Source organism: Montipora capricornis, chromosome 1 (genome assembly GCF_036669925.1).
Source record: "Montipora capricornis isolate CH-2021 chromosome 1, ASM3666992v2, whole genome shotgun sequence".
In the NCBI taxonomy this organism is placed as follows: Eukaryota; Metazoa; Cnidaria; class Anthozoa; order Scleractinia; family Acroporidae; genus Montipora; species Montipora capricornis.
Window position 1 is genome coordinate 20,219,548 of NC_090883.1, and position 17,472 is coordinate 20,237,019.

At 38.6% G+C, this 17,472-nt stretch overlaps 2 protein-coding genes and 2 non-coding genes across 4 annotated transcripts in view; 3 read left to right on the forward strand and 1 right to left on the reverse strand.

The window, feature by feature from the left end:
• Nucleotides 1-250: 250 nt before the first annotated feature.
• On the forward strand, nt 251-374 carry Trnal-uaa (transfer RNA leucine (anticodon UAA)). Its single transcript has 2 exons — nt 251-288; nt 329-374. It is a non-coding gene; the product is annotated as a tRNA-Leu (tRNA).
• A 573-nt stretch (nt 375-947) lies between these two features.
• Trnal-caa (transfer RNA leucine (anticodon CAA)) lies at nt 948-1,070 on the forward strand. Its single transcript has 2 exons — nt 948-985; nt 1,026-1,070. It is a non-coding gene; the product is annotated as a tRNA-Leu (tRNA).
• Nucleotides 1,071-4,226: 3,156 nt separating this feature from the next.
• Nucleotides 4,227-14,251, reverse strand: LOC138022464 (protein phosphatase 1 regulatory subunit 16A-like). Its single transcript, XM_068869641.1, has 10 exons — nt 14,101-14,251; nt 12,830-12,908; nt 11,956-12,009; nt 9,890-9,960; nt 9,744-9,802; nt 8,892-8,944; nt 8,461-8,519; nt 6,497-6,559; nt 5,630-5,723; nt 4,227-4,966 (listed from the first exon to the last, which is right to left on the reverse strand). The coding sequence occupies exons 1-10, from the start codon at nt 14,227-14,229 to the stop codon at nt 4,872-4,874; spliced, it is 756 nt and encodes a 251-aa protein (XP_068725742.1). The 5' UTR covers nt 14,230-14,251; the 3' UTR covers nt 4,227-4,871.
• A 73-nt stretch (nt 14,252-14,324) lies between these two features.
• Nucleotides 14,325-17,472, forward strand: part of LOC138022577 (uncharacterized) — a 13,488-nt gene continuing 10,340 nt past the window's right edge. Inside the window, exons 1-3 of the mRNA XM_068869669.1 lie at nt 14,325-14,456; nt 14,629-14,721; nt 15,733-15,846. Of these exons, the coding sequence (XP_068725770.1) occupies nt 14,402-14,456; nt 14,629-14,721; nt 15,733-15,846 (262 nt within the window). The 5' untranslated portion in view covers nt 14,325-14,401. The remainder of the gene's footprint in view (nt 14,457-14,628; nt 14,722-15,732; nt 15,847-17,472) is intronic.

Below are 17,472 nucleotides of genomic sequence, written 5' to 3' on the forward strand. Positions count from 1 at the left end.
TGGCAGAAAGCAAAGGCAAACTCAGGAAAGCGTGTAAAAGTTCTCGAGGACGCTTTTTTAAATCGACGATCTGGTACATTCTGGAAAGTGAGATTAATGTATTTCTCTTTTACGACCAAAACACCTCTTAGTCTTTCTTACACTATTTGTCAACGAACTGCAAAAATCTAGTCTCTCCTCAATGGAATACGACTGAACAGTTATGTATCACCGGCTCGATGGAAACGTGTGATAATCAGGAGATCACCTTGCCAGGATGGCCGAGTGGTCAAAGGCGCCAGACTTAAGCCAGTATCAAAGGGATTCCGTGCCCTAAACTGTTTGGGTCTTCTGGTCTCCTGTTGGAGGCGTGGGTTCGAATCCCACTCCTGGCAGATGTTCATTAAACCACATTTTGTGCATTCGAATCCTTCTAATAACTTCCGTGATCATCCCGACGGGTATAGATCAGAGAAGAACAGTTCTTTGTCACCTATGATTGCACTTGCTCATAAAAAAGTAAACAGTTGTTGCTGATCGATCTGGCGTGCAGGTTGGTCACTGATTAGGAACCCATTCCATATAAATTGTTCTAATTTATACACTTTTGTGCAAAATCCCTTAAAAAATTATCGCTTTCTTCAATCCAATGGCATTATTGTAGGATATTATAAGGGAGTTCTCCTTTTAATGGACAAACCCTGTTTTTGACCTCTGTCGAATTTGAGTGCGGAAGATCCTGACAATGCGATGGGACCAAGGTAACTAAAGATCGTTTTAATACAGATATTAAAAAATCTCTTGTTAGTCGGAAATCTCTTCAGGAGATGGTCGGATTCTAAGTTACGTTTTGCAAGAAACGATCCTTGTACACATTTCTTCATGATGCAATGCTCGCCTGCAATATCTTTTCAACATGAATTGAAAGTAATCATTCGACTCAATCACTTAGCTGGAATGTCCGAACCGTCAGGATGGCCGAGCGGTCCAAGGCGCCAGACTCAAGGTTACATACCTTTACATTATTAGAATGGGATCGTGGAGCGTTCTGGTCTCCACTTGGAGGCGTGGGTTCGAATCCCCTCCTGACAGCTCTTTTTGAGGACTTTGTACCCGCCGCTGAAAGGCAGAGAGCAAAAGCTTCGATCTGGCTTGCAGGCTGATTGGCCACTGATCAGGAACTTATTCCCCGCGGAGGGTGGGGTGTACCCCCTTATGAGACCTTAACGGGGACGTGCAGCTCGATATGGTATGGTTTTCAGGGTGTTTTGGCTTGAACGGGGTATCTATTTCATCAATTTCTGTCTTAAACATGGTATTGCTACATTACCTAATGGCTTAAACAGGATAAACTTAGATGTATGTTTATTGGGCTTTTGAAGAACGAAGCACATTTAAATGAAGTAAAAGTAATCTGGAAACCAAAGGTCCGCGAATGGACGCTATTGTTATTCATTGTACTGTGAAATGTAGCGGTTTATAAGTCTTCTCGGGCTTCCCTTGACTCTGTTAATTACAGCTTACTACACTACAAAAAAACGATAAGCAGATAAGTGGTAACCGCAAAACGTTGTCGCTGTTTATTCGCGAAAAAGTTTCAGGTGACTGTCATTACGACTGATCTACAACAGAACATACCCTTTTCTACACGTTCTCTAAATCATTCTTTGGTTTTTCCTCGTTTGAATCGGTCATTTTTGTCCCCCAACAACACCAGTAGGGTAAACGCTACGAACGGTTCTCGTTTCAGTTTTAGCGCCAACTTGAACTTGAATCAGTTTCCTCAAGCAGTGTTGGATAGTGTTGCGCCACTATCTCAACATTTGCATCCAACAATGTTGCATGTGGAATCCAACTTTGCTCGATAGCTTGGCCAGGGGGTTACCGTGCTGCGCGCGGAACTCCGTTAAGCCCCCACAATTCTCCAATTCGTTCTGACGTAACGTCTGCTTACAAATCTTCAGCGCCATTCTTTCTTTAGAACCTTAGTTCTTCATATGTCCTATCTATAAGGAACCGTATTTAGTTAAGGGCGTTATTGCGCACACGTTTCACACATCTCGATATACTTGGGTTTCATATGGGTGGTGCTTAAAAGGAAATAGGGTGTTTTTAAAAAGACGACTGCTATGGGTACGGCATTGGCACAAAACAAGAATATCATTGGTTAAAAGAAGAAAATAATCGTGCTACACGTGCGGCACGCATTTCTGCAGATACTTTTGCTGGTCTCTGCATAACAACGTGAAATCACCAAATTTCAGGTTTCAACGACAAAATGGTCAAACAAACGTGAACCCTTTTTTTCCCCTAGAATATTAATAGACCATTTTACAGTTGTGGCAAAGTTACCAGGCCTAACAATGGAAGCGAGGCTGCCGGTGACCCTGTTTTGATACAAACCTTCATGCTTTTGTAATGTTAATATAGACTAATTAGCGTTACAACAACACAATTTACATGATAAAAGCAGTGAGGTCTGTATCAATGCAAGGTCACCGGCAGCCTCGCAGCCATTCATAGGCTTGGTCGCTGAGCAAACAACTGTAAAATGGCCTATTGTACTCTGAAACCGCTCGTGTCAATTTATTTTTAGGATAACTAGTCCACATTGTGCGACAAAAACGAGATGAAATAATCGGGAAATAGGTAATTACGATGGTGCAAGGTTATATTTTGAGATAACGTTTTCGTCGACGTCAACGTCATAGGTCTTAAAGTCCCAAATGTCATTCACTAGTCTTTGTTATTTCAATTAATTCTACACAATAGGCCATTTTCGAAATATCAAATATTCAGCTTGATAGTGAGACAGTGAGGACAAAAACAATAGAAACACGATGGAATGAATGTGGAAAATATTTGGTTATCATCCACTTTCCTTTGTCTTTGTCGTCACTGCCTCACTATCAAGCTGAGTTTTCATATATCGAAAAAGGCCTATTAAGCATTGGTCTGATGTTAATGAAGCATCGGTAGTCGTTCAGTAAAAAATCTTGTTGCCTTGCTGCGTCTCTCTATATGCTCACTCAGCAATCACGCTCTGTCAATCTTGAAGTGTAGTATCAAACTTTACTAACGATAAGAGAGGAATGTATTACTGGGCTAGTTCCTCTGTAACAATTGTGTAACGTACAACTTGGAATAAAAGCAACTGGCGCGTATTCAATATCGGGGTACGCTGGCCACGCAACTTCCCGCCAAAAATCGCGAGTTTGAACCCATGCAAATTTCCGCCAAGAAACGCCGCTGCCATTAGTGCGACAATACGTGTATTGCCTTACAGAAAAAGTTGGACGGTCGTCCGATGACGTCATACCCAAAACCAAAATATCTCGCGTAGATCAATTTGGCTAACGCAATGTTGTACCCAATTAAAATCTCTCGGGGTTAAAATTCTTTGTGTATTGCATTTGCACGATAATGTAGTATTCATATGGAAATATTTGGAACAAAACGTTTTATTCCCAAAGGATCTGAATAAGGTACAACATTGAGTTAGCCGAATTGGTCTATTAATGAGTTACCATATTTTCTCCATGGCGCTCTGCGCGTGCACTTTTGGCGCGCGGAGCTTCGCTAAAGTTGATTTGGATCACGTGTCATGGTACTATGATCCGCTTCGCAGAACATTGACTTCGATTTCGATATCATCGGGAGCTGCGGTGCTATGCAGAAGGCTACCTCGAACAAAAAAAAGTGTCCTGTATAAAAATAAATACCTCTTACTAACCGAGTTCGATGTCCGTACTGTAAGTTACGCACCGAGTTTTTTCCCGTTGATTTATGGCCCAAGCGCGAAAATCAATGGGAAAAAGACGACGATCCGTAACTTAAAGTACGGACCGAGAAAACGAAGTTGGTAAGATATTTATTCTACCTCTGAGGTTAATCCGGCGCGCGGGCAAGGAAATTAGTCGAAGTCAAGCGGAAGGTTCAACTGCCATAACAATTGCCGTGTCAAAATCCGAAAAACTAAATCTTCTTGGCTGTTTGAAATAGTTGCCTGCAAGATTCAAACAGTTTACAAGTTTATGTAAGAGAAACGACATGAAAAACTTGCTAAATAATGTTTTATCGAAATTTTAAATTTACCGGGCTGTACAGCGGGCCTTATTGTAGAATACGGCCCGCTAATTTAGCCAATCACAGCGCATGTACTATCTGAGAGATATAATAAGTCTATTTAACTTTGTATGAAGCAAAAGCGATTGTCCATGAATAACTAAAAAAATACGCTTTGAACCTTTTTAGCAGGCCAACTTTTAATAACAATTCCAGCGGAAATGAAGAGACCGTTTATAAAAGACGTGTGTACACCGTAACGAATCATGTTGAAATTCCAGATAATAGCAGTATTGAACCTTGCTTATGCAGTAGGGAAATCTGAACGAGATCTGAAATCTTAACATTATTTATAACAATATCAGTGTTACTTAAAATAAATGTTCCGAGGCATACGAGGTTTGTGAATGTCTTTGTGAATATCCTTGAACTGAGACCTTCACTAAGTTAGAGCACTTCCAAGTTTTTTTTTTTTTTGTACTTGCTTACATCTTATAATTTGTTAAAAACAGAGTTTCGCTCGCCAAGGAAAAAAGAAACGTTACGAAAGTCCTGAAAAAATCGTTTTGGCAATTGTGTGATGATAGCAAATCTTAAATCCCCATGCCATGCTTACACCAATTTGAGTGCTTAGTTACATGGCCTTTGAATGAAAACGAGGCTGGAGGTAATATTTTACGGCACTGAGCAATAGAACAGTGAATCCTCATTATAACGTCTATCCTTACTTCCATTGGTTGGCCACGTTAATACGCCCAAAAATGTAAAAAAAATATTGTTGCCTCCAAAGAAATGTGGGACAATTTGGGCAGTAAAAAGCCAGATCATCAAGTACGCCATAAGGAGAATGCAGGCTTACTGTTTTGTTCAGCGTGGCCATGAGGCCTTGCCTCACCCAAAACATCCCCGCCGGCACTGGTACCTGAAAACACCAAGGAATTTATTCAAAATGTATCCCTTACAACCACGCTATAGCTTACTGCAAAAGTCAGTCTGACGTTTATGTTTTGCCAATGATGAATTGGGCCCATTTAATTAATTTTCTTGTCAGTTACCTAAAGTGGAACCTCCATTCAAAGGACCAAATGTGTGTGTCCCCTGAATGGAGGTGTCCTCGGAATAGAGGTGTCCCCCAAAGGAGAGGTTCCACCTATAACTATCAAGAGAATACGAAACAGGGAGCAAACATATAGGGGAATTTTCATGACAAGTTGCCGCTCGCACTTTAGATTGTCCAACTCTCTGAGGTACAACTGGTCAGTTTTCAACGCAATCAATGGCGGAACGTTTAATTAAAGTCCCTATGATGCTTATTTTGTTCCCCGTGTTAATACTTTTCATTTAAATATCTAGTGTCCGGAGCGTAGTACTTCAAAAAAAAAATCCCTCAGTGCATCCAAGTGTTTTAAAGGGCCCGCTAAGACGCGTGGGATACACTACGAGGGAAAAATTTTTGAAATACTATACTCCAGACACTATAAATATTTAAACGAAAAGTTAAAAAACGGTGAGAAAAAAAAAGCGTCACAGGGACTTTAAGAAATTTGAAATAAAAAGGAAAAAAATACTCAGTGTCACGTTTTACCAAGAGGGAAGTCCGAACTTTCTTGATTGCTGTGTCTCTTGGAAAAAGGATCACTCTGAAGTACATACGCTGAACCAGGACGAGAAAACGCAGCCTGGAGTAAATAGCAAAACAAAGGAATGGAAGTTCAGTTATTTGCGTCAATCTGAAGATCAGTTAGTTTGCGTACACTAGGTTATTACGATTTCGTTGCGGCACTGAAACTGGTTAATTTTTCTGTTGGAGGGAAGGCTGTGATGTTCGTTGGAGGCAGCATTTTTTCCCCCTTAATTAAGGAAGGACTATTAAAAATAATCCCCGAGGCAAGCATCGAGAATTTCTCCTAGGGCAATTAGCATTGAAAAAGATTTGGATAAACTTACCATCAGTTTTCTATTTCATGTAAGAGAAGGACCGGTAAAGGAAGTTTTGGAGTATCGAGCGCTTCTAAATAATTGTCTAAGCGTCTGTCAATAGCCCTTTTCACGGTTAGTTTTTCTCATTTGCATTACAGTGTAATCTAACGTGGATGCGAGGCAATTTCGGGTTAAAGGAAGGAAATACTGTACGCTCTGAAATCGGACCGAGTACCTTCGGATTAGAGCACCGTTCATCTACCGACTGAGCTTTGAGGAGAGACGGGAGCAAGCCGAGGGTAGGTCAGATGTTATTTCTCGGAAATTAACATACAGACAAATGGAACTAAGTTGGCCATGTGGTACTATGTGTACCGACAGAATTAACTACCAGAGTGCAAGTTGAAGTGCCCATTAGTCCCTTGAAGCCATCTTAGCGGCTCTGAAGTTATTTTATTATGCACGGTTAAGATTAAAAAGCACTATATAATAAGTTATTCCCTTAAGTAAAAAGTCACTTCAGCAGCCTAACCAGTCTTCCTTTGGAGCCTGATCCAGGCCTTCCGGCCGACCCAACTCTGGCAGGATCTTCCACCTGAGAAAGTAACCAAAGAAAGGAGCTTTACGCCGCCAAGTCACAATCTTGCCCAAGCGTTGACAATGGCTTTCAATTTTGGACGCGTGGACGCGGCTTTCCATTTCATGACAGAACTGACCGGCCAGACCAGGTTCTTGGAAGGACCAACTCTACAACGACTTCAAATTAACATACTTCGAGGATGATACAAATGTATATACTCCTTCAGAAAAATGCGAGGCATTATCAGGCAATTGTTGCATTTTCTTTGCAAAACTGAGGTGTCGGGCCGGCAAGTTCTGACAAAAGGAAAGCACCCTTAGGAAAGCGCCCTTAGACAGGCCTCTCAAATGGCAGGGCAACCAAGACAACAGCAAAGAACGTGGATAAATTAAACAGGAGATGAGGATGGTTGCAGAGTCCAGGAATGTTGGTATTCAAAGACAGATCAGTCAGTCCACATACGTGACAACTAAGAAGGTCGTCAAGGTTTGATATGTCAAAACAACGGTACTGTACGCCCTACACGCGCGTTTTCTATTTCGGTACATTTCATTGCCCTTCTCTTCCTAGCCGGACAGGCCAATTGGAGGTTGTGTATCAGACCGGTACAATTGACTATAAATTTTCCATTTACCAGACTTAAAGCTGGTAAGCTACACTGCAGTTTTTCTTATTTAAAAATTAAAATTTCTAGATACTGTCGTTGCTTCAAACATAGATCCTGGCCCCAGTTGTTCAAAAGGTGGATAACGCTATCCACCGGATAAATCACTATCTATTGGATAGCGCAACTGGTTTCGCTATGACTTATCCACTGGATTGTGAGTGATTTATCTGGAGGATAGCACTATCCATCGTTTGAACAACTGGGGCATGGAAATTTTGATGATTTGGTGAAAAGATGATTTTGACTTATTTATTCTTGCAAAAATTACAACATTCTTGGGAGCAAATCCCGCACGAGTCGCTCGGAGGTGAATAGTTAACAATTATAGGACGTTTTCAACCAACCTCTCGAGACACCAATAACAATAGAGAAATGTACGACTTTTGGTGGACGAATAAAACAAGCTAATTAATGAAAAATCTTTTGTTTTGGTCCACCAACATGGCGGCGATGACGTCACGTGAAAAGCTCCTATTCTACAAGGGCGCGCTGGATATAAAGTGATAGATAACCAACGAGGCGCGAAGCGACGAGTTGGTTGTAATCACTTTATATGCAGCAAGCCCGAGTAGAATAATTGTTTTATTAAAAACCCCAGGATCAAATACTCTTCCATGTACTGTCCAATAAAACATCGATTTCTGTCTCGGTCAATTCCGGTCCAAAACGGCTTTTGTCAGCCATTTTTTCTCACAGCTGAAAAAAATATTTTCAGCTCGCTTTATTGCTGACGCGTTCGTTCCTTGACCATATTAGGTACAGCAGGTATATGAAAACTGATAGCCTGTGTCCGGGGAGCCAATGAAAATGCTTGAAATCTATAATTAGCAACTATTCACCGATAGCTAGTGGTGGATATTTACCGAGCCGCCAGGCGGTAAAGTAAATATCTACCACTAGCCACAGACACTGAGGTGAATAGTTGTTTGTAATTAGTATATACTAAAACAGTGAGATAATACATGTATAGCACAAAAAGGTGATTTTAACTCATTATTCCTCCAACGATTACAATATTTTTCCGGCGCAAACCCCGCGCGAGTTGCGCGGAGGTGAATAGCAAAGGATATCCGGAGTTTGAGCAGAGAATCAGAGCGCGCTTTAAACGCTATCCACTGTTTTAGTAAATACTAACAAAGGATATTCGCAGTTTGAGTAGCCAATCAGAGCGCGCCTTCAACGCTGTTTTAGTATACCGGTGTACTAATTACACTTATCAAAACACTGCAGTTTAGCTGCCTTCACTTACCTTTTTAATTATCCCTTTGTCTATAAGCTCTTGTTTAGATGTTCTAGGGCAGTTCAAAGCTGAGAATTCAATAATACAGGCACGAGTATACAGAAAAAAAATATAAACATGAAGAAATTACATTGTACTACAACAAAACACTTCAAAACATATTCCGTGGAAAGATTAATGCCAACATGATAATTGAACACTGTTTGACACGTAAATTAGCTCTTTAATTTCTAGATTTTTTTAAACTTTCCCTCAAGAACTAGTTTTTTCCTTATCTTTTTTCATCTTTGAGGTCACAAGCTTATTCTGTAAAAATTGCTATGAAAATTCACTAGCCCACACTTACAAATTTTTTTCAAAGAAAAAGCCAATACAGAGTGCATGGTAGCAGAGGGGAACAAATGGGACCCATAACACAAATTCTACTGAAAAACTCGCACCAGCAAAATGTGACCAAACTTTGTCTGAAGCAGAAGCAAAGTCCTTTGCACTCCTGTTATGAAAAGAAGAGAAAATGAATTACTGGTTAGTAACCACAAATCACTTTTAATTATTAATTAAATAAATAAACATCCCTCTTTATGTTCACTTATGTCCAGGTTTGCATGCAGCTGTAAAATTGCGATTTTTTGCAAAAATTGTTAAAGGCTGAAAAGAAGACAAATCCCCAACTAGGACTCGCGATTTTTGCAAAAATTGCGAATTTTGCAAAAAAATGTAAAAATTGTCAAAGTTGAAGTCTACATGTGAGTACAGGTGTACCTCTTGCAAAGTGCTTTCCTACACTACTGTAAATGATTGGAGACTGGGCAAGATTAATTTTTAATTGATGTAAATAACTGGCTCTCTGAAACCATTTATTATAATTCTGTGCTTATATATGACAATGATTACAATGGTTGACGGCCTTTATACATGTAAAGAACTAAAGTTCACAACCTCTGGTTGGAAACTTGCGCATGGTTCTCCATTATTGCCTGTAAAGAATTCATTTCTTTATCCATTAAGCCATAAGATACAGGTGTTGAAGCGCACCTAGCAAGCACCTAGCAACCTAAGCATTCACCCTCTCTCCCTGAAAAAATCTGCTTCCCTTTCCCTTTAATCGCCCATTGATTGTGGACTTCTCTTGCTTAATAAGGTTTACTTGTTAGACAAGGTTTATGTAGTAACAGTACATGTACATACTAATGCTTACACACTTTTAAGTGTATTCTTTAAGCTTACAATTCACTACAGTGTAGTAAACTGTAGTAAATAACAGATCATAAAATTATTTTATTGTCCACTACCTTCCGTCACTGTCAGGAAGCTCAGGTTGTGCATTTCTTTCTAAAAGCAGCATCACAATCTGCAAAGAAACAAGTTTTGTACCAAAGAGAGTGTTTCACAGATTGTACTTTCCAATGGAAGTCAATTTGCTTGCATATACCGGTACCTTCCCATGTTCCTGAAAGGTTGCAGCATGCAGAGGTGTCCACAGGGTTTCCTTGTTCTGTGCATTCACATCTGAAAAGGTGGAATTTAGAAAATGTACAATGTATGAAGCAACAGACAGAGGAGACTCTTTATGCTGAGTAAATAGCAGACCAGTATGTACTAGACATTTTAGTTAAGAGCTATCCAGGCTGGTATGTAGTCCTCTTTCTTTGGCCAGAGCTAAGATTGGTATGCAAGTTCTTCGTAATGTTATGACCCATGGCTGACTTGTGAGGATGGTAATATCCGTCCTATTCTGGGGCCCTTAAATTACTGTTTTCTGTTAAGAGTCTATTACCACACCTTTTAATTTAAAAAATGGATGTTGACTTTTGACTTCAAAATCCAATTAAAAGGGCAGTCGATTTGACAGATACACTGTATCAACTATAATATTAACAAAAAAATGTTGGATGGTCAAAAAGTTACACTGGCTTCAAACTCTACTCTCAGTCCATTATGTAGACTTGAAAGCCTAGGGTTTTCCACAGGTAACAGTCGGTTTCCAATCCTTTTGGTTGAGAAACGTTTTGAAAGTTCACTATTTACTATTGTCGGGCAATTTTTTAAGGGTGTCTACCGGTGAGTCCCCATGGATCTGTTGTCATACATGTAGCATTGGTACAGCTATGCTAAAAGGAGCTAAAAATCAGTTTTTGGAAAATATTTTAAAAACTAATATTTTCAAAAACCCAATTCAGTTATATTAAATTTTACCTGCTAATACCTACAGCTGTATTTAACTAATAATTTTATGAAAACAATGTTGGAGGATGGAAATTCAAAATTCTCTTTAAGAATGCAAAGTAGCAAATTTCACTTGTATTTCGAGATATTGCTGAACATTTCAAGCAAAATTTATTTTGGCAGTCGTGACTTAAGGTTACATTTTTATTTCTGGTCACTCACTTTGATTCACGAGTCTATGTGAGCAGCTTAATAAGTATTGTGTGTGTGGCGTAATACAGCACACTCTTAGCTGAAAACCTTTTCAAGCCTCCTTAAATAGATTGTTCTTTGGAGGTGCTGAATTTAACTCTTCAACTGAGCCTAGTTCAGTGGCCTTAAGTCTCCTTCATGTATATCATATTGTACATGTAACTCAGCAGTTGAGCGCCCAACTAGTAACACTTTAATAGCCAAATATTGGAAGGTCATGAGTTGAACTCCTGCAAATTTGGAGCACTCAGATTTTCTCCCAGTATCCCTGAGTCACCACCATATCTCCACTGATTTTCATTAATTTGTTACTCAAGCGAGGCCCTGTTAGGTGGGTTTTAGTCATCCCTTATCCCTAAAATTCCTGTGAGATTGTTATCCCTAAAATTACTTATCTTTGGAATTTGACGATAAGTGGCAAATTTAAAGTGTAATGCGACCCGTTTTTTGAGAGACAACCTACGACAAAAGCGGTTGACCCAGTTAAAGAGCCTTGGAGCAAGTCATTGACATCTTGCTTGAATTTGGACTGATAAAATTAATGACCCGTTCCTGTTCATTACCTGAGTCGCCAGTGATGTAAATCCTCAGTAAGCGTGACCAAAAGTAATGATAATTGAGAAATCAAAGCTATTTTTAATATCCCTAAAATTTTCTCAGTCTTGCATCCCTTATCCCTAAAATCATAACTCCACGATGATTATTTTGCAAGTTACCCTTATCCGTAAAACCCCTAACAGGGCTTCTCAAGCTGAACATCCATTGTGACCAGATGACCAGCCTGGTGTTTTGATTGACAGCAGTTTATTTGTTTATTTGTTTATGAGCATTACAATATGATCATAGTCCTAGGCGACCCGCAATTAGCGAAGCTATTCTGGGCGGGCCACCTTTCTTAAAGAAGTCCTGTCTCTGTTCTTGAACACATATTATTAAATAAAATCCCAAAGTACAGTGAAAGAAACCAGATTTGATAATTTCAATAATTTGAATTTCAGAAAAATTTGTCAGTGTCCTATTGAAAAGCAAAGTACTGGGTAGTTAAATAAATATGAAATATCTGGTGCATTTCTGACTCTGGCATACCTGCTCCTTTATCCAGGAGAGATCTTACTACATCATAGAAACCCCAGAAACAGGCTAGAAAACAAATAAAGGTATCAATTAGAATAACAAACACTGTTACTCAGACAAAGATCTTGAAATAATAACAACGGTTTTCTTGATTTATGCTGTGGATGTGATGGAGTCTTGACCAACCAATACACAAATTCACTTTAGTCCCAGGTGATTCAAATGCAGCTAATCAGAAGCAAGCTTAGTTTTCATAAACATTACAAAGTTTCACTTAGTCTATTAGTCAACAGTCCAATTGTAAACACAAAATAGAAAGTTTTAAGGATATGGTTATTATGAAATTAAATGTTTTTGTTTCCTTGAGGAGTAAGTTAGCCAGACACCTCAGTCATATTCTGGACACTGGTGATGTGGAAAACTAGAAGAAGAGTAAGAGGATACTAAGTAAGAGTACAAAATGTGCATACCACAATCTAAGGGCACGTTCGATTGACCCTATTCCGGATTAAGAATACATGGAGTGATGATTAAAACGGTATGTTTGACACGCTTCGAAGCAGCAAGGATAATAAAACTATGTTTGAAATAGCATTTTAGCAGACGTTTGACAGTTTTAATGTGAATCTCCGTAAAAACAAAGGATTTCTAACTTATATTCCATGTATTCCTATTCCGGAATATGGTCAATCAAACGCACCCTAAGTGATTCTTGCACTTATTGGGAAATTTTTTGCATAATAATTTTGAACTAGTGATCAAACATCTTTGGTACAACCATGTGGGCCTGTCATAGTGTCAATAATTGCAGTGATTAGCCACGATTATTATTAAGAGTGATTAAGCCAGTCTAACTTCAAACCTTTACAAGTACCGCTGTACATACCAATGTACAGTTGACTTTGAAGTTTTTGATCTGCTGCTCCACTAATCTGTATATCTTCAGTCATGAATTGCTCAACAAGCTTTTCAGGAAAAAAAAGGAAAAATTTAAACTTAAAAAAATGTCCATGAATACCATTTTAAGCATTTACCGGTATGCATTTTTTCAGATGTCACCAAAATTGAACCTCAATGTCACTTAAAACAAGGATTGTACCAGCAATGCTAGAATTCTCGGTTTTCACATGATGTCACGGCTGCCATGTTTGTGCCCCTAAACAGAGCAACAGCAGCCATATTTGTGTCCCCACCCAATCCTCCAGGAATTGAACTCTACTTTTATGCAAACGTTTTCTTTTATTTTCGTTGAAAAACATGGCTGTTGATCACATGCATGAAAACGAAAAATACCCGGCCACTGTTGTATTCTTGTAGCAGCAACCTTTGAAGAACAAGGCATATAACAATACACTCTATTCACGCATCTGCCAAATTAAGTGGATGGGTATTCCAAAATCGACAGATTACAAGAATTTAAAACAAATAAGGCCATTGACTCTTGGAAGTGAGACCTAAAGTGCCTATCACCTCAAGACACTTTGTCACTTTATTTATTCTCTGAAATCGTCCCAAATACATTGTGTTGTTTTGAGAAACTTTTTTGATTGAATTTTTTTTTTTTTATTGGCTTTGAAAGACAGGAAGAGACTAGTCATAGTTTGATTCAGTTACCGAGCACTGAAGGGCATTGGGTTCGATTATTGCATTGAGAAAGTTCTCTGAAAAAACAGCGATGCAAATTCATTTGTGACGTCAGCCCTATATCGAACCCATTCCCCTTCAATGCTCAGTTTATTAATTGATCAAAGTATGATCACTTTTCCTGTCTTTCAAAGCCAATAAAAAGGTGTAATTTAAATCTAATAGTTCTAAAAAGAACACGATGTCACTGTTTGGGACGATTTCGAAAAACAATAAGTGGATTTTACTCTCACTATTAATAATTAAACACGAGATGCTTTTACTCGTCAATTCAACTGTGGGTGTCCTACTGCATGGTCCTCAGTGAGGAGCATCCATGGGTTCCATTAAAACCCATTGACTTGAGAGTGAGACTTAACAGATTTTACTATGCCTAACCCCGGACAGCCAGACGATTTTACTCCTCGACTGGGGCGTCCTAAGGCGCCTGAGGATAAGCTTAATAGAAATTAAAATTGAACATTTCTCACAAATCAGCTCGTTGTTGACATAAAGATGCTTCATAATTATCACCTTCTCATCTCCCTTTTGTGCCAAAGTAGACAAGTCAGGTGCTGTTGTGTTAAGTCCTTTTAACTGCCTCTGCAGTTCATAATCGATAAAATCTCCCAAATCTCCTCTTCCGTCCGAAACTGCCGCCATTTTTTTCAGGATTGTGCATCACGCGAACCATTATGCGTGACCGTGACAACAATTGACAACAACACAAATGTAAAGCCGCTGCTCTCTCTTATTGGGGCGCAGTTTCGAGCAATATGGCGGAGAAATCGAGGAACAGTCCGGTGTTTCAAGAAGACAACATTTAACCAACTACATGGCCCTAAATGGTCAATCCATTACTTGGATTGCTAAGAATGCATTCTTGGCAGGTAAGGGAACAACAGTAACAGCAATAAGATTTATTTCCCCTTGAATCATAATTTACAATTAATTTTCAATTAATTTAAATTATAATAAAATTTAGCTTATCTCGAAAAAGAGAGGGCTGTCCTGCCTGAAATAATTGGTGGGGTCTCCTTTAACATAGTTTTGCTTTTTTAGCTACCATTGGTGCTGGAGGAAGTATTTTGGTCAACACAGTACGTCGTGATTCGGAGAGAGCCAAGAAAATCCTCTGTTATACAGCTGTGTCAGGTACATGTATGAAATTGTAGCACTTGAAGTCCAGTCACGGTAATAATCATAATTTGAGCTAAAACTGCAGGAGAGTTACTCAACTCAAGTAGGCATCCAGGTGTATCACATCCTTCAAAACCCTGCACTTCAAAGCTACATTGTTAAAACTTGGTAGAATTCAATGCTGCAAATGAAAAATAGTGTTATTCTCTAGTTTCGCATTCCCAATGGTGCATTTTGTTTGCTCCCCAAATTTTGCATAAACCGTTGTCTTCAAAGGCTCTTGGGGACACTGTATATTTCCAAGAGCTTTGAAAACAATGCTCTATGCAAAATTTGGGGGGAAACAAAGTGTATTATATGTATGGGGAATGCGAAAATAGAGAATGCTAACATTTTTTTGTATGACACAGACAAACAAATATTTACCCATGACACAAAATTAGGAAACATGATTTTGTGCTTTTTGTGAAACAAAATTTATTTCTGCAAAAGGATGTTGGACGTGCTGTCATGCAACAAAACTGGGAAGCATTTGAAAACAAAAGAAAATATATCTGTTTGCAAACATTAATTTTTTTATTAAGATATGCCCACTTGGGGAACACAAAAAGCATGTCTTTGTTTCAACAACTGACAAGGCTCTGGTTAGCACATAACTATAGATGACATTAGCAAAATCTTCATTCACTGCAATACATGTATAAGTAACAGTGCATTAGCAACTTCATTTTCTCATTTTTGGAGGCCCTTTGATAGTGCACTTAAAACATCATCCACCCCAACCCCCCTTATCTGCCACACTCAAGAGCAAGAGGGACCTAATGCAAAAGGCCAAATATTCTTTGATTACACTCACCTGATAAGATGGCCATGTTTGTGGCCATCAAAGAATTAACACTATAGCTGCAAAATGTGTCAATTGAAATGATTGGCATAGCTGATCCGTGAGTGGGCAACGTCAGGGCGTGATAGTGGGCAGGATTCTTATTATTATTTTCTAAAAGTGAATTTTTTTTTCCTGCTTAGGTTTAACAGGTTTAAGTGTAGGATGCACTTATGCTGCCGTTAAGAAGCAAAACCTATTCACCTATTCTCTTTCTACTGGAGTGTCATTTTTCACTATTTCTGGCATGTTTTTTGGCAAGTACTTACAAGGCTTTTAATTTGCTTACTTGAGTAAACCTTTCTTATGACAATGTGAATTGATTTCTTTGCCATTCCAATTAATAATTATTTTTGAGAACAATTTAACCTCATAGCAAATACAAGTTAAGTTGCAAATCACAATGAACACTGTAGTTGGTATGACATTAAGTTTTAATTGCTGTCAGTCTGTAGCTGTACAGAACGCATTTTTCAAAAGCATACAACGTTGAAGGTAATTTTATTCCTTTTTTTGTTAAATATTAAGTGAGTAGCTCTTTATACTAAAATATTAGCACTGTTTGTTTCTGTTGTTTAATTTAAGGAGGGGAGCTTGGTTGCGGCCTTTTTTAGCTTTGTTTTTTGCGCCAAAAAACTACATTATTTTCAGTTTAAGTAACTGTTGTGGTTTGCGTTTTTTCCCATTTTCATTATTAATTTTTGCTTCCAGTTTTTGGTGTATTGCAAGTGTCTTTCGGATCTGTTATCAAATGCCATTTTCAGCTTTTTCTATTTGGTGTACGATTTCAGTTCGGAAATTATGCGTTTCAGCTGCATGCACATTGTGGAACATTACTCCAACCCGTTTCTCAAGCTATTGTAGCCTCCTAACACAGACTCGTATGTTGCACATAATAGCAATGAATTAGTTCCATTACAGTTTTAAAAACTGGTCAAAATGTGAAGTGGTTTTTTAATGTTAAGTGATTTTGTTTACAGTGCAATTTTGTGTTTTTTAAGACCCAATACCCCCTTCTCTAAGTCACAGCTTCAACTGTCCATTCCAGCCCTTGACTCTTTGTCTTGCCAAGGAGCACAAGCTGGGAATTGAGAATATTATATTTTGAAAAAAAAAAAACAAACTAATATTGCTTGGGTGTGAAATTTGGTCAGTCTCATGCTGATGTCTTAACCCGTTGACTTCTGTGAAGAGTGAGATTTAACTCCTTTTTATGTCAGACAATTTTACTCGCCAATGCGGCTCTGTTCAGGAGTTAGTGGGTTAAAATATTTAATCGGTGTAGTTAAGGATATAAGTACCTCTAATTGACCATCAATCAACACAGTGACTGTCATTTTTCCATGTTTCCATTTATATTTTGGGAAAATACATGTAGCCTTCTAACCAAATATTTGCAGGGTGTGACCCTGATGGCAGAAGAAAATGAAACAGTTACCTAATTGCAATATTTGAATTTTGTAGTTCCCATGTTAAACACGGAGACGCATTATAAAGGGGGTGGCTTCACGCCCTGCCTTTATTCAAGTTAATTCAAGCACAACTGATTAAAAGATATTTCTAGTACGAGAAAAAGGGACTCAGAATTTAAAAAAGAATGACAGATAATATTTTATGGCATATTACAGGCACATTGCCATAAGGAGCTTTTTTATTGCACAAAATAATTATCACACAGGTCAGTTGCGTCCATGGTTGATTGATAAATAATTTGCATGTGATCAAGGCACCACGCCTTTTATAGTGCATCTTGGTGTTTAATAAAAAGTACAACTGAGCAAAGAATTTGTGTCTTGGTTTTAAAACACAGACCTGTTGGGGACCTCAGGGGGGAATATTAGAGGCAATAAATTTGCAGAGGAATTCAAACAACCCTAAGCTAT